The 24833-nt window shown below is 36.2% G+C and overlaps 1 protein-coding gene and 1 long non-coding RNA gene across 2 annotated transcripts in view; one reads left to right on the top strand and one right to left on the bottom strand.

Moving 5' to 3' along the window:
* Positions 1 to 24833, top strand: part of OTC (ornithine transcarbamylase) — a 66072-nt gene that overhangs the window by 4825 nt on the left and 36414 nt on the right. Inside the window, exons 2-4 of the mRNA XM_066249222.1 lie at positions 6808 to 6946; positions 8759 to 8840; positions 14462 to 14549. Of these exons, the coding sequence (XP_066105319.1) occupies positions 6808 to 6946; positions 8759 to 8840; positions 14462 to 14549 (309 nt within the window). The remainder of the gene's footprint in view (positions 1 to 6807; positions 6947 to 8758; positions 8841 to 14461; positions 14550 to 24833) is intronic.
* The window catches only part of LOC136316884 (uncharacterized), a 32522-nt gene continuing 19998 nt past the window's right edge, over positions 12310 to 24833 (bottom strand). Inside the window, exon 2 of the long non-coding RNA XR_010727816.1 lies at positions 12310 to 12780. This is a non-coding gene — a long non-coding RNA (uncharacterized lncRNA). The remainder of the gene's footprint in view (positions 12781 to 24833) is intronic.

Raw genomic sequence — 24833 nt, 5'->3', positions numbered from 1 at the left:
AAAGACACATATAAGTACAAGTAGACCATGCACTTTATGGGAACACTAAAATAGTTATTCTTGCCCTGGTTTGGGTGCTCCAACTACAGTATGGGGTCTCTAGGAGAACTTAATAGCCATGAATGCAGTGGTTTTAACTATTTCGATTTATCACCAGAAAGCAAGACTGCTTGATATAGAATAGAAAAAAAGGTCCTGTGGCAGAGGCATGGCAGCACGATGTAACTGTGGAGCTCTTCCACTTTTCTCTGATTTTTAATTAGCTTAGGAAAGAGGTGTGGCAGTCTCGTTGTGGGGCCAACGCAAGGGTGCTATGAGGAGATAGTAAACAGGATAGGACTTTAAACTGGGACCATTGTGTTTGCTTTCCTTCCAGTGATAAGTTTTCCTGGTTAGCTCTTAATATCTATAAAAAAATAGCTCTTTTTCCCAAGCGAACATTTCCTGCCCCACCTCTTAGATAGACTTGAGAAAGGTGGTGACTACCCTAATGATTTTTAAATTGTGTAAACAGTATGACCTCCTTTACCAGTTGAGGTGCAATTAATTTTTTTTCTAGTTAATCACTGAGGCCCTCACATGCCAACATGATGTATCTATCTCTCCACCCTTTTGGTCCCTAAGAACCTTGGAGACATATTCTTTCCAAAAGGGGTTAGTGAAGAGAGAGATCCAAATATTGGTACAGTTCACTATCATGGTACTTTGGATTTGGCTCTCATGCTGCCATGGGCAAAAACTTGTTCTATCACATCCTCTCATCAGTTTTCCGGGTTTTTGTATTTGATTCAGTTAGGATTCAGGATTATAACCTTCTTGTTAAACTTGCATATGCTTAACCATTATTCCCAGTACTGAAAATACTGTACTAGAGTGATTGAGCCCTTGGAGATTTCAGCTTTAGCAATACAATAGGCTTCAATCAATTCTCTTCCATGACCCTCAGGTCTGGGCCACAGCTCATACTTGCTATTGCATTAAAACAAATTCTGTTTTGGGGCTCTTGATGTTATAGTTTTGTCATTATATCTAGGACAGTTTTAAAATCCATTATGATACATCTCTAAATTCATTCCTATACAAATTGACTTACTTCTGCCCCAGAGACATTCATTCATCCACTTCCTTGAGAATTATTTATTGAATGCCTACTATGTCCCAGTCATTTCTTTTTTTCTTTTTTATTCAGTGAGAGGAGGAGAGGCAGAGACAGACTCCTGCATGTGCCCCAACCAGGATCCACCCAGCAAGTCCACTAGGGGGCGATGCTCTGCCCACCTGGGGCATAGATCCATTGCTCAGCATCTGAGCTCTTCTTAACACCTGAGGCAGAGGCCATGGAGCCATCCTCAGTGTCCAAGGCCAACTCACTCCATTGAGCCATGGCTGCAGGAGGGGAAGAGAGAGAGTGAGAGAGGGAGAGAGAAGCAAAAAGGTGAGGGGTGGAGAAGCAGATGAGTGCTTCTCCTGTGTGCCCTGGCCGGGAATCAAACCCTGGACATCATGTACCAAGCCTACACTCTACCACTGAGCCAACCGAACAGGGCCATATCCCAGTCATTTCAATAAGCATTGCATAAATATTAATAAAATAGACAGGATCCCTGACATCACGAATCATATAATCCAATGAAAAGATAAAAAGTAAGCAATAAACAGAAACATGAATATATCTTAAAATTGTGATCAGTGTTATGAACAAAATGAAGGCAACTTGGAGTACAGTCAGGGAAGAAATCTTACAGGAGATGGTATTTAAGCCTCTGGCATAAGGAAAAGAAAAAGCCAGCCTTTAGAACTCAGAGGAGAGTGTTCTGGACAGAAGGAATGGTATATAAGAATCTATAAATGGGATAGCATTTGGAGTACAGGCAGTCTTTCCTTTGCTTGATCCCTATATGCAGGAATTTCAATTACCACAGTTTAGTTAAATAAGTCCAGTCTTCCAAGTATATGGTTCAAATTTCAGTTGTCATGGTATATTAATTATGAGTAGTTGCATAAAGTGAAAACTTCATTGCTAGCTCTTCAGTTAACAATTCACTATGTAAATAACAGATGCACATCATGATTAGTGATCAATTACATCACTTCTTTCAAAGTCTGTTGGTTATTGCTCACTGCATCTGTTATTCCGTTCACATACAGACAGCAAAAAACCTAGTTGTGCTGTCTTCTTTCCTCCCAGTGATAAACCCGAATGACATTTTATAAAGATGAATAATTGAAAGAGGGAATTTTCCAACAGAAATGAAAATGCAGCAGACCAAAAAAGAAAAAAAAAAAAGAACTGGTGGTTAAATTAGAATAAAATGTAAATGTGTTTATGAAAGAAATAACTGACTGTGGGATTATTGACCCTGCTTCTATTTGAGAGGCTCTAGATATGCAGCCAGAGGAACTTAGTGAAGACAAACTTATCGACATAAATGAGGAAAGTGGTTGGGACAAAAAGTATGAAGATGTTCCAAAGGAAGTGTTGCCAGCAAAACACCTCACATTACAGGAATTCTCAGAGATATTTCATAATATTAAAAATGCAAAATATAAAATGTTGGAAGCTGATTCAAACTTAAAAAGGAATATAACAATTCACCAAAGCATAGAAAGGATACTTGTTCAGTATCTTAAGTTATATGATAAGAAGATGGCATGCACCATTCAAAATACTCTTGAGAGTTTCTTCTAAAGAAATAAAACACTATAACTCTCAATGTTCCTAATGTTTTAAATTACAGTGTACTAAATATATATCAGTTTTATTATGTTTTTAATTTCCCCATGTATGTATATTGACAAAATACTTTTTTAATGTTTTAACATTTTTTTTAAAGTCAGAATAATTGTGATTTTTCCCATTGGTTATTCAGATTTAATGGTTACTTACAGTCCTATACCACTGTTCAAAGCCAGAAATGTCTGTATTTTTTTTAACTTATCTGCTACCATTTATTGGAGGTGCAATTCCAGGGCAACATTATCAGCAGCTGCCATGTGGAGACTGAAGTCAAAAGAGGTATTCTTCTGATCACTTGTGGTCTAAGAAAAATAATTTGAAATAAAGTTTCCATTGTTATATATTTGAAAATGAAAGGTCTGGACAAGAACGAAGATTTAAGCAGGATGTTTGTGTTTTCTTTATACTTTTAAACTCAAATCTGCCAATATAGAAATAAAAAGAGCAGCATCTCATAATGTGCTCTCAAGAGCAGAACGTTAATCTTAACCATAAACTGAACTCTAACCACACTTCCAACTTAGAAACTTCTTGAAGTGTGCAAGGAAAAATTTGAAAAAAACGCAATTTGTCTTCTATATGGGTAATAAAAACTGTAAGTTGGAGTGTTTATGAAGTATCTAAATGTGTTGTTGATCCTCCTCTCTCACCGTTATTTTCCAAATTTTTTGTATGGACAGGGAAGAAAGTAGTTTAGTTCCCTGAAAATTTTTTAGTTCTAATTCTTTTTCTCTGTTATTCAACAACAACACTGCACTTCTAAGTTCTATAATATTTTCTTAAATGAAACAAATAGTCCTGTGATTATTAGAAGGCAGTAATACAACAAAATCTTACAGGGGCTGATATTGGGGAAGGGTTATGAATCCCTTAAGTGTAACGGTTTGGAGACTCAGCTTTCATGGGCTCTGGGATAAGCAAGAGTCTATTGCCTGAGCTACAGCAAAAATATAAGGCCTCAAAATTAGTTCATAAATTGTTTTTCCTGTTGTTGATATATGTGAGTCCAATAGGTACAGTGATATTTCCCTAATTTCTTGACTCCTGGGGAGTGGAATTTTCCAAAAAAGTTTTTTTCCCCCTTTAAAAATAATATTGGGGGAAGCGTTAAGCCAAGAAATATTAATGTATTATTGTAAGACACAATCAAAAAAGTTTTATTTTTTGTGACTTTATATTTCTTGGACTTTATTCCAGAAGAAAAAAAATATTTTCAAAACTAAACTAAATATGAATTGGGAAAAAAGAAGCTGCGTGTCTCCATTCCAGGCCAGACATGTTAACCTGTTTACAGATCCTCAGAAAACAAATCCAGTTGACCCTGAAAGATGCATGAATATCAGTCAAATGGTTTACTTCTCAAAAATATCAGTACTTGCATCCTCTAAGTATTGCTTAATATTATCACTAATTAGCATTATCAGAATTAGACATATAACCAACATACATATGTAAAAACATTTCCTGTCTAATGCCATGTCTCTAAACTTATTAAGTTGCTGACTATTACTGTCCAGATCTTGGACAGTTTTGTAAGCATTATACCAGGGTTCCAGTAGAAGGAAGCAAATAAAGGTCTATTCTGTAGTCAGCAAAATATATTTTATATTTATAATTTATTTTTTAGAAATTTGGTTCTTCTTAGTCTTAACTTTTAATTTTTATTTATTTTTCTTTATGTTTTGTTATGTATATAATCTATTATGATACTAACACATATATAATAAATAAACTAATATATATTGTAGATTCCATTTCAAATTTTTTCAATATTAGGGATCTCTAATAAAAATATGAGGTCTGCTGTTCTAAAGAAATTTCCATTTGGAAAATATATGAAATATATTCACTTATTTTAATAATTGAAAAAAAATGTTATGTCTTTCAAATAGAAATGTTAACCAAAATTTTGACTCACATGTAAGTTGAAAACGCTACTCTCTATTGGAGTTGACTATGTCATTAGTATCTTCTGTTAAATCAATCAATCAGCCATTAGCCAACTAACCCACCAACCATAGTTATGAAGATTCCTTTCCTTAATAACTAGAAACTTTGAAAGGCTTAATCTCATAAATCGTCTACTAAAAAGTCTACTCACCTACTTAACACTAAATGAACAAATCAACTCTGCAAGAAAGTTGGATATTTAGTAAAATACTCATTTGTCTAAGTTATTTGACATCATGCAGTGGAAACAAATTAAGTGAATTTATGATTTTCCTACCTATCATCTTATCATCATTGCAAAAAGACATACATAAATCCACCAGAGAATTTCTTCTTTATCTCAAGTAGCCCAAGTTCTTTTCTTAGGTTGGAATTAAAGTATAATCATTTTGTGACAATTGTTTTAATAGTAAAATTAATGTTTAATACATGTGGTAAACCACAATTTGCCCTTGCTTATTCATAATTTCTAATGTATACAATACTAATTATTGTTAAGTAGAGATAACACTGAAAACACTAAAAAAATAAATGTCTACTTTATATAACGATCATTTCAAATAATAATTATTGTCATCATAATGTAACAGAATGTCAAAATGGGACTTTTTTCTGTCTTAGTTTCTGCCCATGTACAATAGATGCTGACTCTTCCCTCATTCCAAAGTTAGTTACCATACCACTAAAACAGGACTTGCAAAAGATATACATAAGAATTAGTTTTGCAACCCATTGGTGACTTCCTGTGGCTTTTAATATGTATTGCAGAAACCAAGAAACAGGTAGTAGATTTGAAGAGCATTTTTGTAGTGTACAATGTTCACCACATAGAGGAGTACTCTTTCCTTATCTCAAGCCTAGGGACAGTGGCTCCAATGGCACCAATCAAGAGGAGAGCTTGGGGATAGAGTATACTAATCTCAGACCTATATCTGGGAAATCTAATGTAGAAGGGACTGGATGACTAGCTGTTTTTATGGCAGAGCAAGAAACAAGTCTTTACTGGGATGGACCTAACTCTTATAAAAGCAGAGAACATAAAGGGCTTCCCATGAACCAATATGGAATGAGAAAGAGACCTAGCATCATGACCACAAGACCTGCTGAAGGGGTGAAGAGATGTCAGCAAAAAGAGTCTGAGGGTGGTCTCTTGGATGGCAGAGGAGATGTAATTGTCAGCCATCAAGGACTGCTGTGAGAAATTCCCAGTGATCAGAAAATTCTCCAAGGGACCCTGAAAAGCACCCCATGAGAGAGTCAGCCTCAAGTGCCTATCCCACCGATAGATTACTAGAATAGAACCAGAATTTGCCTGGTATTTAACTCCTCACCTTCCTTTAGCTTTATATGAATGAACTAAAAAAAGGGGAATCAGAAGAAATAGCTTATGGACTCTCTTCTCCTTATAGAGGAGGCCAGCTTGAATTAGGCATGAGCTAGAAGGGAAAAGGTAATTAACTTGCAGTACACTTCTTAAAGTTAAAAAAAAAATTTTTATTATTACACATTATTTTACTGAGATTTTTTGAGGGAATAAAACAAGTAGATGAGTTTTTTATTTTTCCTGAACACTACTACAAAAACCACAGGGTCCATTGTGTTTGCCCAGGGACAAGTTAAAAGAACAAGTTTCTGAAAATAGATTTGAAGGACAGTAGGAAAAAAAAGAATGACATTGTTTTCTATTCTATGTATATTACAAATTCTGATTGCACAATCTAATGATTTTAATAATAGCTAAAGTTATCAACTGCTTATTATATACCAGACACTGTCTGATTTCCATGTATTAAATCATTTTATCTTAACAACAACCCTATAAAGGAGAGATTAAATAGCTTGCCCAAGGTTGCACAACTAGTAAGTATCAAAGCCACATGACTAGTTGCACCAAAACAGAATCCAACTATTTTCTTCAAATTATTTTCTCTCAACAATCAAAATACAAGGTATCTAAAATGTTGACCACAGCCATTACATTTTCAATGCATTAGCACTTTGCAGAGACATATAAGGCTTCATGGGATTTATTGTTTGGTTTCAAGAATAAAACAATGAGTTATCATAGGACATGTTCTTTTTTGTTAATATATATATTTCTTTTTTTTTATTTTTTGTAGATGTGGACAACCACTGCAAAATAAAGTACAGCTGAAGGGTCGTGATCTCCTCACTCTAAAGAACTTTACAGGAGAAGAAATTAAGTACATGCTATGGCTATCAGCAGATCTGAAATTTAGGATAAAACAGAAAGGAGAAGTATGTAGCATTTTCATCTTACCTTCCATTACTACCAACCAACTTTTAAAAAGACAGCCTTACGCCTGACCAGGCAGTGGCTCAGTGGATAGAGCATCGAACTGGGATGTGGAGGACCCAGGTTTGAGACCCTGAGGCTGCCAGCTTGAGTGCGGGCTCATCTGGTTTGAGCAGAGTTCACCAGCTTGGACCCAAGGTCGCTGGCTTGAGCAAAGGGTCACTCGGTCTGCTGTAGCCCCCCCTCCCCCATTCAAGGCATATGTGAGAAAGCAGTCAATGAACAACTAAGGTATCGCAACGAAAAACTAATGATTGATGCTTCTCATCTCTCTCTGTTCTTATCTGTCTGTCCGTCCCTATCTATCCCTCCCTCTGACTCTCTCTCTGTAAAAAAGAAAAAAAAAGACAGCCTTACAAAAAAAGAAGGAAATGAAAACACATTAAAATTCCTAATCAGTAGCAAGTAATGAAACCACACAGTCAAGGTAATTTATTATCACCGAGAGTACAAGCATATAAAAAGCATAAAAATCAGTTATTCAATAAGTCATTGCACGTCTTTCATGTAGAATGTTGAAATTCATTATTAACTAGATCAGAACCTGAAGGATCATTCTCCAGAAATAATTTATTTTTATACCTCCTTTTTTCTCTCTCTGTGTTTTCTATCGAATTAAAAATAGGATATATATATATATATTTCTTCAAATTTCAACTGCAAATGCATTTCAGATATATGATTATTAAGATACTGTCAAAAACTTTACAATGATGTGACGGTGTTTTAAAAATTTAGATTAGCAAAGAAACAACTAAATGGTAACCAAGTAGGAGAAAAGATGAGATATGGTTCTTAGCTGTAATCATTATTCCTCATTTTTAGCAATTTATATTTGCAACATGTTTAATTAATACAGTAGCTTCATTTAGACTGTTTAATTGTGAAATAATTTTTGTATTCCAAGCTTGTTTAAAAGCTTTTTTTAAAAGAGTTGGTTTCAAGTTGAGAAAATTTTAAACAACCTTAATTTTCTTACCTAGTTCGCTAGCTCAGCAAGTTACTGAGAACAAACTGAAAACAGAGTATCTCCAAGTGTTATGGAATAATATTCCCATAGAAGATCTGACATAAGGAGGAAAGGTCTCCCCAATATCCCAGTTCTTTGTCCTTTACATTGTGTGAGAGATTGTTTAGCTGGCAGGAATTTATTTGTTCCAGGGTTCATCCTATTGAGAAAGTATATCTATAGAAGGAGGAAGAGCCCCACCTCACCCTGAACTCTCTAGATTGTCTCCACAGGACTTTCAGAAACAAAGCCTTTGCACTCCCACAAGGATGCATGATGAAGTGTAGCTGACATTCTGAGGCTTCATCTTTAGGGGTCTTAGTGCCTCATGTTGGGACAGGGTAGCATGTTTCTAGCTGAGAAAATATTTCTGAACCATGCAGAGTCAAGGTCATTGAATACTGATGCAGATTTCCATGTATTTAAGTAAGAAGATGGTTCCAGAGTAAATATTAATATACTTCGAAATAAGTGTGCAGATTAAACCCAAAGCAACTAATAATACTTTCTAATTATGTGTCAATAATTTGTGGGAGTTCCTGTTCCCTTCCCCCATTTTTATAGAAAATTAAAAGAAAAACACTTTAAATTCACTTTTTAAGTAACATTTAAAAATATTTAGTTGGAAGCAGTGATTATTCTATATTTTTGATAATGTAAAGAATATGACTTAAAACATAATTTTTGGTATTAGATATAAATATATAGTTTTTATCTTAATTGTATTCTTGTCCATGATTTTCAGTATTTGCCTTTATTGCAAGGAAAGTCTTTAGGCATGATTTTTGAAAAAAGAAGTACTCGAACAAGACTGTCTACAGAAACAGGTGAGTCCAATGATAAATTCACTCTTGTGTTGAAAAGGGGGCTGGAGGGTGAGGACCTAGGAGGAGTAGCCCAGTTTAGGGGGCAGAATCTGTCTTTCTCTTTTGCAACTATAAAGGGGAAATACTGTCTCTGGGAGCAGCAGTGCAATCCTCTAAATGCCCTTTCCAATTCTCATAGAAGCTGCAAGCAGAAAAATTAGCTTCATCTGTAGGAATTCAATGAGGACTTGGGTAGAAGTCCCAAATAGCACTTCATGTTAAGTACAAAATGTAAATGGGCACAAATTCTCATGCCTCAAACTCATGTGGTCGAGAAATGTGTATTTTTTTAACATGTAAAGAACATTTTTATATTTGTACCAATGTTGCTAAATGGTAAAAACTTAATCTCTGTAATATTAATCAATCTTCAGTAATTTCAGGTTTGCTTTATCAATTTGGGGTCTCATATCCCTTACATTACTGTCATCGTTAAGTCCCAGAGAGTAGATGAATGTAAAGACATCTAGGGCTATGGGCATCTGGTGACTAGTCATCAAGACACCATCATCAAAGGTCCACACTGAAGTCTGCTGGGACTTTTGTATCCCCATTGAAACTTGGCTGTCTCCCATTCACTGTAGATTTTGCTTCACTATGATCAAAATACCTAAAATATATCTTAGTTTGGCTTTCTCAACCTCTTGGCAGCTCTCCACGCCACACTGGGCACATGCCACACAAAGCTCTCTCTATGCTATTATTTCTTCCTCATGCTGGGTGCCAGGGAGTTCTATAACATTTGTGGTCTCCTAGAGCTCTGTCTTTTTTTTTATTTTTTACAGAGTCAGAGAGTGAGTAGTAAGAGGGATAGACAGGAACAGAGAGAGATGAGAAGCATCAATCATTAGTTTTTCATTGTGCGTTGCAACACCTTAGTTGTTCATTGATTGCTTCCTCATATGTGCCTTGACTGCGGGTTTTCAGCAGACCGAGTAGCCCCTTGCTGGAGTCAGCAACCTTGGGTTCAAGATGGTGGGCTTTTTTGCTCAAACCAGATGAGCCCACGCTCAAACTGGCGACCTCAGGGTCTCGAACCTGGGTCCTCTGCATCCCAGTCCGATGCTCTATCCACTGCACCACCACCTGGTCAGGTTAGAGCTCTGTCTTAAAAGCATGACACAGGTGTTCTCAGCTCTGGGGTTCTCCAAAATCTTTTGAAATTTCCATCATGCTCTCCAACCTGAAGTACTTGACCTGAGGGACAAACAAGAGCTTATAATGTCAAAGGTCCATCAATTTTTTGCTATTGCTTCTCTCTTGCTCTTCTTTTCTTTCCAGTTCCCAGTATTGGGGGCCTAGTGATAAAGTAAGAGGAAAAACTCATTCAGATTATCCATGTATTCTTTCAAATCTATTGTTTGTTGCTGGAATCCTAGGCTGTTGAAACAAAAATTTATTTTTTTCTCAAAACAATTATCTTTGTACTAAGTTTCACAAAGTCTATTTTTAAACTTACAAGCCACACATTTCCTCTTTTCTTTATCTCTGCTTTTCTGTTCTATCATACCTCCCTTGAATCAACAATAATGAATGCCCAAATGTACAAATGGATAGGATTGAGGAGGAAGTACCACAAACAAAAAACACATTGGTTTATTTTTCAAATATCTTATCCCACTTGCAAGCATCAGAGCTCTCTAAAGCTTAGAAATGAACATCAACTTTGTACCACTCTTGCTTTGTAATCATCAGTAATTCATAAGTTATCAAACACATAACAGAATGAAGTTCAGATAGATTAACTGACTTCCTAAGTTCGCTCAGTTAATATAAATAGCATCAGGATTTAGGTGCCAAGTTCACTGTTATTTTCTTATTAATATACTCCCATTGTCCCTTGAAAGAACGAAGGAAGAAGAGGGGAGACATATAAGGTGTCACCTAATCTTTAAAGTCATAGAAAAAAAACAGATGAGAACATTTTGTTCTTTAAAGCTGGCTCCTTTAAGAGACCGTGTGAACATCTCTTATATAGTAAAGAGAAAAATGACTACTCCATAAACCAGTTAGTAATTCTCAAATTCTGCTTCCCTTCAACACTGGTTGTCCATGACTTGGACAGAATTTTATTTTATCATTTTTTATCATTAGTATGAGAACTGTTCTCTTTTTAAATTATTAAAATAATTAATACATAGACATTTGCAACTTTGAGTTTTTTTTAAAGCTAATTCTTCTTAGTTGGTGGTGTTTTCTACTACTTTTCTCTGTTCCAATGTTATTTTTGGTATCAAATATCCCTGTATAAATGACCAGCTTTACTATCCACATATAATGTGTTTGTTAAACTATTAGTTAAACCAAGAATGGATATTTAATAAACCTTTGGGTGTAGACCCTGTACCAAGTACTCTACATTAATTACATGGATTATCTCACTCAGTCCTGAAGATGACTCTGTAAGGAGAGACCATTAAAGAAAGCAGGTTCAGCAAATAGTCTACAGACACAGAGCTAATGGCAGATCTAGAACTAAAAGCTATTATTAAAGGTATTTTGTAAGTATCTAATTTAATATAGACAAGTAACAGTAGTTTTATTTCAGTAAAATTGTTTCTATAGGTGGCGCTAAACATTTTTTCAGTGATGGCTTTCTATAAAGAAGAGCTCTGAAACTTGCACAAAATTGCAAACTATAACAACAAATACATAAGAAAAGGAACATAAGACCATAAAAAATTATGGTTCACAGAGTATTCATCATTATCCTCAATAAATACCCTTGGCTCTAATTGCATATGACATTCTGGCAAGCTCAACAGTAGGAGAGTCAGAATAAGTAGCTGCTTTAAGTGCTTACAGAAACAGTAAACCTCAACCAAGAACATGGACAAAGAACATGGAAAATAAAGCTTTTCTGTTGTGTATATGTGCATCTTAATAGTTGTCCCTTGGCACAATTTTTCATCAAAACCTTTTACCTTGGTACTTAGAATGAAAATGGGATGTAATTAAAACTGCCTATTAATTCCTGAATTTGTGCCAGTCTCTGGGATGAGGTGATCCTCACAGGACAGTCCTTGAGGATTGCATCCCAAGCCTGAATTGCAGAGATATAGTCATGTTTCTATTTATCCCTGAGGAGAGAATAAAAATTTCCATCCAACTTAAGCCATATTAATTGTTCATGTAATATTTTATTAAAGTGTAACACATCTATAGAAAGTACATAAATCTTTAAGCATATAGTTCAGTGAATTCTTATAGTGAACACATCCTTGTAACTAATACCCAGACAGAGAAAGAGGATATTAATAGCAATCAGCAGCCCTCCCTTGTATCTCCTTCCAGTTGTTACTCCTCCCACCCTAGGGTTACTCTGATCCTGGCTTTGAACATCCCAGATTAGTTTTGCCTGTTTTCAAACATTATATTAATGGAATCATTCAGCATATGCTCTTTGGTGCCTGGCTTATTTTGCTCAGCATTAGGTTTGTGAGATGTATCAATGTCACTGTGTGTAGTTGTAGATTATTTATTTTTCACTCACTCTTTGTGTATGCCTGCCTGGAAAACTGTGTGATTCTCCTGTGTGTTTGCTGATAATTATATTCTTTTATTACAAGTTAGTTGGGCAGATAAACAGATACATTTATTCATTTCAGTAAATGCAGCAGCTGATAGAAAAATACACATCCTAAGAGATGACTCTTTTCGTTATTTAACATTGATATTTGACTTTCAAGGTGAAATAGAAGCTGGTGTTTTTCAATCTGTTTCAAATTAATCACCTTTACACAGGTGACAGTATAAAAGTTGTGATACTATTTTGCAAGTAGGAAAGTGAAGAACAGCGAGGTTAATGACTGCCTTAGTTCTACCAACAAAAGCCTTCAGAGCCCTTGGATTTCTAGTGCATGAATTCCTTTAAACCCCTTCTTCCAAAGCTTCCAGTGGTCTGTAAGGAAAAGAAAGAGAAAAATAAGATATACTCTTATTTTTGCAGACAGAAAGTAAGATATTAACCGAAGAAACCATTTGTTCAAAAATATCCGATGGGAAAGCATAAACAAATAAAAGCAGACTTCTTTGGATGAAGAAGACTAAATCCAGTTCCACTATGTGTCCTGTATATCTCACTGAAAGTTTGATCAGGGACTGGTTCCCCATACACAGTTCAATCAGTGTTGAAGAATACATAGACCCATGTAGCCTACAAACTCTATCAAGGTATAAAACATTCCCATTTCCCCAGAAAGCTCACCAGTGCTCCTTCCCAAGCAATCACACTCTTCAGCAGCAACTAACATTTTAACTACTGCCATTCTACAGTGTGTCCATAAAGTCATGGTGCACTTTTGACCGGTCTCAGGAAAGCAACAAAAGATGATAGAAATGTGAAATCTGCACCAAATAAAAGGAAAACTCTGCCAGTTTCATACCTATTCAGTGCAGTTTGATGTGGGCTCATGCACAGATTTTTTAGGGCTCCTTAGGTAGCTATCCCGTATAGCCTCTACAGACTCGTCACTGACTGATGGCTACCAGAACAGGGTTTCTCCACCAAACTGCCGGTTTCCTTCAACTGCTTATCCCACCCCACTGAGTAATGTTATTCCTATGTGGTGGCGCTTCGTTATAAATGTGCCGATATTCACGTTGCATTTTGGTCACGGATTCGAATTTAGCGAGCCACAGAACACACTGAACTTTCCTCTGTACCATCCACATCTCGACTGGCATGGCCATGGGCTGCTCCGCTGTATACACAGTGTTATGTCATCATCTGTGCATGCGCACATGCTGCCACATCATCCTACAGAAACTGGGAGGATTTTCCTTTTATTTGGTGCAGATTTCACATTTCTATCATCTTTTGTTGCTTTCCTGTGACCGGTCAAAAGTGCACCATGACTTTAAGGACACACTGTATATTAGTTTTGCCTGTTCCAGAACTTCATATACATGAAATTGTACAGTATCCATTATTTGTGTCTAGTTTCTTCCACTTAGTATAACATTTGTGAGATTCATCTATGTTGTCTGTATTTGTAGTTCATTCCTTTGTATTATTGAATACTATTCCATTGTAATCCATAATATCCCATACTAGAGTAATTTTCTGTTTTACTGGATAGACATCATTTTATATTTTAAAGAATCAAAATCAGGCATAGCATCCCAAAGGGGACAATGTCCCATTATTGCCAGGTTTTGCACAAGAGGGTGAAGAAATGGGCACACACACGAAGGATAGTTCAGTGCATATTATACAGAAAATTCCCTCAGTTCTTCATTTCGCTTTGCCTGGGAATTTCCTATTAGAGAGGTTGGAGAGTTTTAAAGATTTTGACTTTAAGGCCTGACTTATGGTGGCAGAGTGGATAAAATGTCTACCTGGAATGCTGAGATCGCTGGTTTGAAGTCCTGGGTTTGCCTGGTCAAGGCACATATGGGAGTTCCTTCTCTTCCCCCCTTCTCTCTTTTTCTCTCTCTCTCTCCTTTCTAAAATGAATAAATAAAATCTTATAAAAAGAAGTAATTTATAAAAAAAAGATTTTGACTTTAAATTGAGTTGATGATAGTCCTTAATAATTGTGTTTCTTTGGCATTTTTTTTGTCTCTTTCTTTTATGGCAGGCTTTGCACTTCTGGGAGGACACCCTTGTTTTCTTACCACACAAGATATCCACTTGGGTGTGAATGAAAGTCTCACGGACACAGCCCGGTTTGTAAATATTCTTCTTTTCAAGGCTTATTTCATAATTGATGAATACATTTGAGAAATAAAATATACTTTTTCTTTTAATAATACTTTTCTCCTTCAGTGTACTCTGTACTATTGTCTCTTTTCTTTTTTTCTCTCTTTACTTGATGTTCTGAATGCTTCTACCTCATCATCTGGCCACTTTCTGTGGGTTAAGATAATTTTTTTTCTTAGTAGATTGATTATAAAATTGCAAATTTATGGAAAATTAGGAATAATCAAGCATGGCTCATACAATTTATAATTGAAGAAATGGAGGTCCATGGAAACTTATATATTCAATGCTAACTAGTTAGCATTGAAGCAGGTAACAATATGACTAGCTAACATTTATTGAGCATTTATTATGTGTCAGCATTGTTCTAATTCATTTAATCCTTATAACAACCCAAAGAGGTTGGAATAAAGAGGTGAAACAACTTCATTAGGGACATACTCACTACTATAACACAAAATCTCAAAATGTTAATGGCTTAACATAATAGTGCAGGTGTTTCTAACTGGTAAGAGGGAAGGGCTGATTATATATGTGGCCACTGACACACATTGAATGAAAGGGGCTCTACAATCTTCAACATGTGGCCTCTAAGGTTACCCTGGGTGTCAACATCTAGGGAGGAGCTAGAGGAAAAGAACATGGAGGTGGGATATTTGCTTCAAAGCCACCTTAGAAGGAAGTGGCACAATCACTTCCACTCACATTCTTTTTTTTTTCAGACTCTGTCATTTTTATTTCATGACTTCCAAGATTATCCTGGAGGTCAAAGTCCTAGTGGCACATGGAAAAGAGAGAGAATAGGATCATGCAAAAGTTTTCTTCTTTTTTTAATTTTTATTAATTTTAATTTATTGTGTTAACATGGATTCAAGTATCCCACTCAATATAACACCATAACCCATCCCCCCATGTCCCCCATTACACCCCTTTGCCCCCCTTCCCCAACTCCCTCCCCTCTTCCCTCTGGGATATGCTGTCCTGTTATCTGTATCTATGTGTTGTGTATATATAATTTCACTAATCTCTTCACCTTCTCTGATCCCATCCTCTCATCCCCCTTCCTCTGACAGCTATCCTTCTGCTCCATGTGACCCTGCCTCTGCCTCTATTCCATTCCTCAGTTCACTATGTTCATTAGATTCCACATATAGGTGAGATCATATAATATTTGTTTTCTATGCCTGGCTTATTTCACTTAGCATAATAATCTCCAGGTCCATCCATGCCATCTCAAAAGGTAATATTTTTTTCTTTTTCATAGGCCATGTAGTATTTCATTGTGTATATGTACCACAGCTTATTTATCCACTCATCCACTGATGGACACTTGGGCTGTTTCCAGATCTTGGCTTTGTGAACAATGCTGCAATAAACAAGGGGGTGCATATCTTCTTTGGAATCAGTGATTTGGTGTTCTTAGAGTTCGAGTAGCTCACCATTACCCAGATGAAAGTAAAGGTGGAAAAAGGCTCATAGCAATTATACTATAGTTTGAAACATAGGTCCCTTGATTCCCATGCAATACTCTTACCAGTATATCATGTCTGGTTGAGAAATAGAGCAAATGTCTTTGTTTAGATATTTTGCCCTTGATATAGAAGACTAAGGATTTTTTTTTCTGAAAAGGGTGTACCATAAAGCCACTCCTTGCAGTCAGTGCCTGCTTTTTTATGGCAGTTACACTAGTATACACTAAAGAAACTTCATTTGAATTGCTGAAGAAATTTGAAATAAGTCAACTTTAAATCTTTTTGTTACATTATTTCAGATGAGCCAACGTTAATACTAAGAAGTGTTCACCAAAAAGAATAAATAACAAAAATGAGTTTTTCTTCCAAAAATGATGCCACTGACTGGGATTATATTTGCCTAATAATTCTCCTTTTACAAAAATAAAGTATACTTTATTCAAGAGCAAATATTACAAAGCTGGTCAAGAGATGAAGTCAGGGAAATAGCCAGAATAGAGTCTCAGTGGGGATCTTGTATATAGAACCAAATGAATGATGGTGAATGTGTCATGTGTGAACTAATGGTTGGAAAAGCATACAGTTCGATGAAGAGTTGAGCATCCAATAAATAGTTAAGGGGTACAGATTGGCAGCCAGAAAGACGTCAGGGCCCAGAAATCAGCGGAATGGGCAGGACCCCAAAGCAAGACAAGTAGCTAAGCATGAGTTGAAAGCTGTGGATGAGTATAAACATGTTCTTTTAGTGCTTGCTCTCCACACAAATCCTCCTGCAAGCCCTTAGAGGAGCTCTACATAGATATGACATAAACAATCTGCTTACAAATTTCAACATAATTGGGAACTTTTAGTCCACATAAATAATTAGGTCCATTGCTATATGAATATTTATACAAAAATTTGATTAATAGAATTCCTTCTGATCAGTCCTTCTTATTCAAAAACACTCTGAAAGAAAGTAATAGCTCCTCCTTAAAGGATGTATACTATAGAACCCTTGTACTATTATTCTTAAATCTTTGTAAAAACTTTACAAAGTGAATACTGTTGGCCCAATTTTATAGACAATGAAACCAGGACTCAGCCTTAGTAATTAAGTCAGCATTTATATCACGCTAAGACTGCTGTTTTGACTACTCCTACTACCTCTTCTAAACATCCCATGAAAGGGCCATGTACCCAAATCCCAGTTAGACTCCCAGAAGGAAAGCAGGTACTTATTTTAAACAGAGATGGATTAAGATCTGTTGAGGCCCTGGGCAGAAGAAAATATTGAGCCCTTTACATTAGAATAAAGTGTAAAGTTGGAGTTTTGCAGGGCTCTTCAGAAGTCAGGGCCCAGGGTGCTCACCCAATGTGCCTGCTGTTAAATCCACCTCTGGCTTTAAACCATATTGTTTGTAAAAACATTTTAAACACATTGAGCCATTCTTGACAGTCTTGGGAATGGTGGAAACCCTGTCCAATTCAAAGTCTCCAGATGCCATCCCAGGGCATTTTACAAGCAGGGTCAGGCCTGCTTTGTTAACTCTTTTCTGCATGGCTTGAAAATCACAAGACATGAGATATAGTCCAAGCTTTGCCACTTACCTACTCTGTAAGCTCCATAGGTGAAAATTTCTCTGGATCTGAATTTCCTTTTCTAAAATGTGAGGGAGTTCTGATCCTTAAGGCTAACTTTATACTTTATACATGCATGCAGATATCTTAGATACAAAGGGGTAGTCTTTCAACAGAGGTGTGCCCCAATGTAAACCATGTGTAGACAGTTGTGGAGTAATTTGGGCTGAGGTAGAGATAGGTGCTAGAGAGATAATTTCTAATTCTGAAGGTTAGGGTTCAGATGATGTCTGGGTATCTATAGTTTAACAAGCTCCTCAAATGATTCTGCTGCAAGGATGGCTGGACCACACTTTGAGACACTCTGAATTGGGAGGCTGTATTGTAATTTTGGGCTTTGTGTTGTCAGCCTATGCTAGTGAATTAGTTAAGGGAAAGGTAAAGAAGAGACAGATAATAAGCTATTTATATGGTTTCATGATAACTGGTTATGAAGGGTACTTTGATAATGGAGAAGAAATTATTTCAGATGTTATTATTAAAATATGTATGTATATATTAAAAGAAAGAAAAAGGAGTTTTGCTTTGGGGAGAAGGTGAAAAATTAAGTGCTGGACGTATTTCATTAAAGGTTGAACCTCCAAATACAAATAAATGGCCACAAGCCATTGAAGATAAAGACTTTGGGTGAGGTTGAAGGCTGGAGAAATTCAAGTGTAAGCTCAGTAGTAGAAAATGAGCTCCAGTCTCACTGTGGGAGAATTGCAGAAGGCTGAATCTTGAGGACAGGTGCAGTTATTAAGGTTCAGGAGGAAATCATCAGGGTACAAGGAGAATAAGGCTAGTGCAATAGCAGATGAGGCTGCAATGGGAGATGGGAATGTCAAAAAGGGTGGTAGAGTAGTCACTGTGGAAACCCGACTTTCTTTCGTGTACCGCATTACTACTTAATTTGCCAAAATATCTGACAAACAAGATATGGCTGAGATTCAGAGATTCAATAATTCTAAATTGAAGAAGACATGGAAAACCCACTGTCTTTCATAAAAGCAATTGAACAGAAGGAAAGAAGTGAATCTTAATGACATCTGCTCTTTCAGTATGTACTGTGCAAATTATAGAAATTGCCTCCTTGTTTTTTGTTGAAGATAAATTTTGTAAGATGAAAAAGGGATTGGATGGTGTTTAAATAACAGTGCTGGCCCTTTTATCTCAAAAGAGAAGTGCACACCTGACAATGACTGATGGTGTTGCTTCTCCATCTGCCTGTCTGGCTGTTTGAAAGGCCTCCTGGTGGAATAAAGAAAAGTGACTACCCACTGGTAAAAGAGGAACCCGAGGAAGAATACAATGAATGTGACAACAGAAAAAGAAAAAAAAGAAAGAAAAAGGCAAAATCAGGATAGTAGTCTACTGAAAGCCGTTAAATGAAATTTCCAAAGTGTTTCTCTTATTTAGTCAAATAATTTAATTATTTATTCAAAATATTTATTAAATGTCTTTTTTTCTTTCCAGTCATTGTTTCAGCACTGAAATTAAAATGCTGATCAAATCAAACAAAAGCCTTGGAAATTACATTCTAGAGAAGGGAGGCTTTCACCAAACAAATAAATAAAGCATGAATAGACTACAGGCTGAAATAAGTGCTATGATGAAGATAAAGCAGGGTGATCTATGGTTGGGGCGAGGATTACTTTTGACTGGCGATCAGGAAAGGCCTCTCTAAGGAGGTGACAGTTGAGAACTCAATGAAAAGACAGAGCCAGATTTGCAAAGCTGTGGGGAGAGCATCACAGACAGAAAAGAACTGCTGATGCAAAAGTTTAAGGCAAGCTTGATGTATCCAGGAACAGAAGAACAGATAGCAATGTTTTAAAGTCTGCAAATAAATATATTTTTAATCCACAGATAAATACCCTTACAAGTTGGTCCAGTCTCAGCTGCCCAAGGAAGAAAAATAAAATCAGATCAAGGAGTAAAAAACTTAAATACTCATTTAAAATAGAATGTTGCTCTTTTCATTCTTGATTAAAGTAATAAAAGCTGTTTAGTCTTCAAAGTATTGTGGGAACATTCTCCTTAGCTAAGTCTAAGTTAAGTAGCGTGTAATCTGAAGTGCTAGTTGGGAGAGGGGGGAGCATTGAGATGAAGCTGTAGACTGATATTGTGGAGAAGCTGGTGTGTCGGGCTCCCCAAGATCACCCCCAGGTTCATGATATATCAAGACTCACAGGACTCAGCACGTGGTTATACTCATGGCTAAGATTCATTACATAAAAAGAAAATAAAAAGTAAAGTCAGTAAAGAGAAAAAGCACATGGGCCCAAGTCCAGGGGAGAACAGGTACAAACTTCCAAGGCTCTTTTCTAAGTGGAGACACACAAGACATTCTTAATTCCCCCAGCTGTGTGGTATGGCAACACCTGTGAAATGCTGTTTTCCAGGGAGTCTTTACTCAGTGCCTAAGTTTTTTTACTAGGGATTGGTCACATAGGCAATTTCTGCCTACCATGAACCCAAATGTAGACTCCCAAAAGGAAAGCAGGTGTTCAACATAATCCATAGTGTTTATACAGTTTAGGTAGTGACTCCTCGTTATTTCTAGGAATGCTGGAAAGCCACCCAAAGTCCAAATTCCCCAGAGATTAGCCAAGGGCCAACCTTGTAAGCAGACCATTTGAAATAGGCATGACAAGATTGCTTTATTATAATTTTTTTTTTTTTTTGCACAACAGGGCTCTCATCTTTCTTGTATTTTTCTAACTTCCTTTACCCAGATCTACTCAACTGGTAAGGAAGTGTATCCTATACCCATGAGAGGAGAGCCTTAAGATTTAATTCGTGTCCTCAGTTAAGTGTGGGGCCAGCCTCCTATCAGATAGAATCAACCATTACTCACTTCCCTCTTATGAAGTGTTTCTTAGCAAGTCTTTTCCACCCTCTACCGTATGAGAAGACACAAAACATATGCATATATTCAGTTAAATTTGCTTCAGATTCGAGGGTATTTTTAGATGATGTTTTCAATTCTCTTGTGCTCTTCTGTGACTAAGAGTTATATATATATTTTTTATTATTACTTGCTCTGGGCTTGTTCTTTTAGATGTTACACCAGAAGTGACACCTTAGCATGACTCATATCTATGATTTTTTGTAACTTTAAAATAAAATGAAACTTAGGAACAGTTGAGAGACTTTTTCATTCCAGTTTCAAGGATTTCTGTTTCTTCTATTATGACAGTTGTTCATGCCTAATGCTGAGTCCACTATTGAAAGGTACATTATAGCTTCAGTCATTTTCACCTTAATACCATACTTCATAATGCAACTTCAAGAACCATGTGTATAAAAAGCTCCATATAACACCATTGTTCTACTCTGATTACTTTTCTTAAATATGTAATTTACTTAAATATGTAATTTACTTATGGGAAATTACACCTAAAGTGTGTTCTGTCAATGAAAACCTAGTAGAGAGGAAAATCAGCATAAACCATTGTATTAGTTTCCTAGGGCTACAAATTACCACAAATTTGGTGACTTAAAACAACAGAAATGTATTCTCTCACAGTCTGGAGGATGGAAGTCTAAAGTCAATGTGTCAGCAAGGACATGCTTACTCTGAAGACTTCAGAGAAGAATCCTTCCTTGCTTGTTCTGAGCTCTGGTTGCTCCCAGCACTCCTTGACATTCCTTGGCTTGTAGTTGCATCACTCCAAAGTCTGCTTCCATCTCATTTGGGGTTCTTTTGAAGTCTCTATGTATCTTTTTCTCTAATCAAGACATCAGTAGTTGGATTTAGGGCCCACACACTCCAGTATAACCTCATCTTCACTAATGATAACTGCAAAGATCCTACTTCCAAACAAGGTCACATTCTGAGTTTCCCAGTGGACATAAATTTGGGGTACACCATTACATCACTATAAACCACATATGAAAATGTCCTTGCAACAACATGAAAGAGTTTCAAATCATTGTCATTCTGGTAACTCAAATAATGGAAACTCTATAGAAGGATCTGTGGATGAGCCACAGTCCTCAAGATAAATAGTAAACCAGTATCATATTGAAGGAAATATTTTAAAAAGCTGTAATACTGTTATTAAGATATTTATAGCAGTGATATTAAGGCCAAAGAAAGAAATCTTTCTTAGGTTTCTTAGTAAAATATTTTAAAATATTGCCATCTAATGGGAAATATGTACCTAATTAGGTACTAATAATTGGTATCTAATAGGAAATATGATATATTCATGAATCTTTACAGAAGCTAGCAGGCATGGCAGTTATATGTCCTTGGGTAAATGGTAGAAAAAAAACAGTATCTCTCAGCATTAAATATGATAGATTTATAGTTTAGAGACAGTTTGCAATAGTGTAAAAGGCAGGGGCTTTCAAACAGGGTCAGTCTTCAGTTTCAGGTTAATTCATAGCTCATATCACATTGACCCTGTTATTTGGACCACTTACTTCTGAGTCTTGGATTTCTCAGCTACAAAATGGAGATATAAATACTTATATCAGTGAGTTATATAAGACTCAAAGAGAACGTGCTTGTAAAGGACAGGCACACAGAAGAAATTCAAGCAATGTTGTTTGAATTAAATGATGGCCTAACTCAATCTCAGGATAAACTCTGACTTAATTATGGCCACCTCTGTGGTCTCCTAGTCAGTTTACACTGACACAAAACTAAAATTTCTAAAGCACATTTTGAGGAGATCATCCTGAATGTCACTATGCTCTACCTATTTATCTCTGAGGTCCTCAAAGCTAGGAGCTAACAACTAAATCAAAGTAATCTGGCTATTATAGAAGCCTCCATGAATAAATTGCATATGGCAATTTCATTCAACATTCCTGAGATTCTTCCAACACCAGCCCACTGGAGAGGTGCCCAACTAGATTTGCTGAAGACATCATCTTGTTTTCTCATCATTCCTGTATTGATATAGCTAAAATTATGACCTGAGTAGAGATACCAGAGTGCTGGAATATTCTCCTCCTAGAGGGAGACTCAGTCAGCAAGATTTTTACTTTACCAATTTATATTGGGAATAAAGTCGATGTTTCCTCTAGAGCCTTAGCCTGCTTTGATAAAAAATAAAACTCTAAAACATACTTTTTAAAGATTTTTTAATGATTACAGGGTTCTCAAGGGTATCATTATATAAGCCAAAAATTAATCCTACTGTTTGCCAGTCAAGTATTCTACTGATAGAAGATATTGGTAACAAACATGATTTTTTTAAGTGAGAGGAAGGGAGATAGTGAGGCAGACTACTGCATGTGCCCCAACCGGGATCCCCCCACCACCCCACCAGGGGCTGAAGCTCCAGTACCAAGCTATTTTTAGCACCTGAGGCTGATGTGCTCCAAGGGAGCTATTCCAAGTGCCTGGGGCCACACTCAAACCAATTAAGCCACTGGCTGTAGGAGGGAAAGAGGGAGAGAAAAGGGAGATAGGGTGGGGAGGAGAAGAGGATGATTGCTTCTCCTGTGTGCCCTGACCAGGAATTAAACCCTGGACGTCCATACACTGGGCTAATGCTCTGTTCATTGAGACACTGGCAGGGCCACAAACTGGATTTTAATGGGCACACAGTCTTATTTAAGGCAGAATGGGAACAAAAGGAAGAATGAATGGCAGGACTCTATGAAAATATAGCTTCTGTTTGTTTTTGACTTTTGAAACATATGCACTATGTTCTGATAGTTTAAGAACAACTCAACTCCCCTAAAAGCATCAGGATTCTGTGTGATTATCCATTTCATCTATACACATTTGCTCTTACAATCTGGTCCAGTATACTATTGTTTTGTTTGTTTGTTTGTTTGCTTTTTAGTATGTGTTCACTCAACAACAGAGACTCTGCAATAGTCCTTCTAGGGTCCATGGGGAAGACTTGGCTTATGGTGATTTTTGTTTTATTTTGTTTTGTTTGTTTTGGCCTTCTGGGTGTTTTAATTATTCCTAAATGAGTGTTGATCTTAAATCAAAGGACAAAATATCAGGGAATACCCTGTTTCCCTAAAAATAATACATCCCCCAAAGATAAGACCTAGTGCAACTTTTTTCAAGCTTAGAAATATAAGGCCTCCCCTGAAAATAAGACCTAGTGCATCTTTAGGAACAAAAATTAATATAAGACACTGTCTTATTTTCGGGGAAACAGGGTAGATTATTGTACATGAAAATAGTCACAAGAAATTCTTGATGGAATTCAGAGTATGGCTGGTTATGCTGATGTTTATGATGGTATGACTACAGTATATTAATAAATGTTGATTTTTTGTTCAATAATAAATGTGAATTCTTGTTCATGGAAAAATAAGACATCCCCTGAAAATAAGACCCAGCACATCTTTAGGAGCAAAAATTAATATAAGACAATGTCTTATTTTCAAGGAAACAAGGTAATAAAAACTCAGGGTTGGGAAGATCTTCATGGGTTACTGAGATCAACCATCCTTTTCATAACTCCATAACATCCTTCAAAATTGTCCTTGAACCTGAGTGAAGATATTTAATATACCTGACTATTCCGAAAAGTTTATGTAAATTGACTGAGAATTAATTCACTTTTAAATTGAGTTGAAAGTGGTCTTGCTATGGCTCTTCTCAATGTTCTTTTTTTAGTGTCTTTATAAATTCATGCATTTTAACTATTTTAAAGTTTCAGTTCATATTTAGTCAATGTGTTCTGTCTTCAAGTTGGCTACTGGGTCATTTTGACATAACACTATTAGTCTTTGCTTTGTTGATTTGGCAAAATATTCCAAGCTCCTCTTATATATATTTTTACCAAGTTAAAGAACTAGCCATTGCTCTACGAAGCCCTAGTTTATTTTCAATTACTATCAAAAGTATTTTTTCCTGGTTATTCCAATAATATTCCTTTTGGTAGAAACTACTAAAATATTTTAGAAATATAGATAGAACGACCAATACTGCCATCATCTAGAAACAATCAATGTTTAAAGTCCTATGCCAATCTCTTTTTTAAAACAGCAGCAAGAGACAATATGGGGAAAATCAAACACATTTTAAACATTTAGGCAAACTTAAGATATTTTCACTTATTTTTAATCCCCATACTGGCTTTTAATTATCCATAAGAAATTGATATATGTGAGAACTTTAAATTTGTGTAATATGGATATTGCAAAAGCTGTTTTGGTGCCATTGTGAACAGATACCTAAGATTGTCTGCA

Source organism: Saccopteryx bilineata, chromosome X, assembly GCF_036850765.1.
Source record: "Saccopteryx bilineata isolate mSacBil1 chromosome X, mSacBil1_pri_phased_curated, whole genome shotgun sequence".
In the NCBI taxonomy this organism is placed as follows: Eukaryota; Metazoa; Chordata; class Mammalia; order Chiroptera; family Emballonuridae; genus Saccopteryx; species Saccopteryx bilineata.
This window is presented reverse-complemented; position numbering and strand designations above follow the sequence as displayed.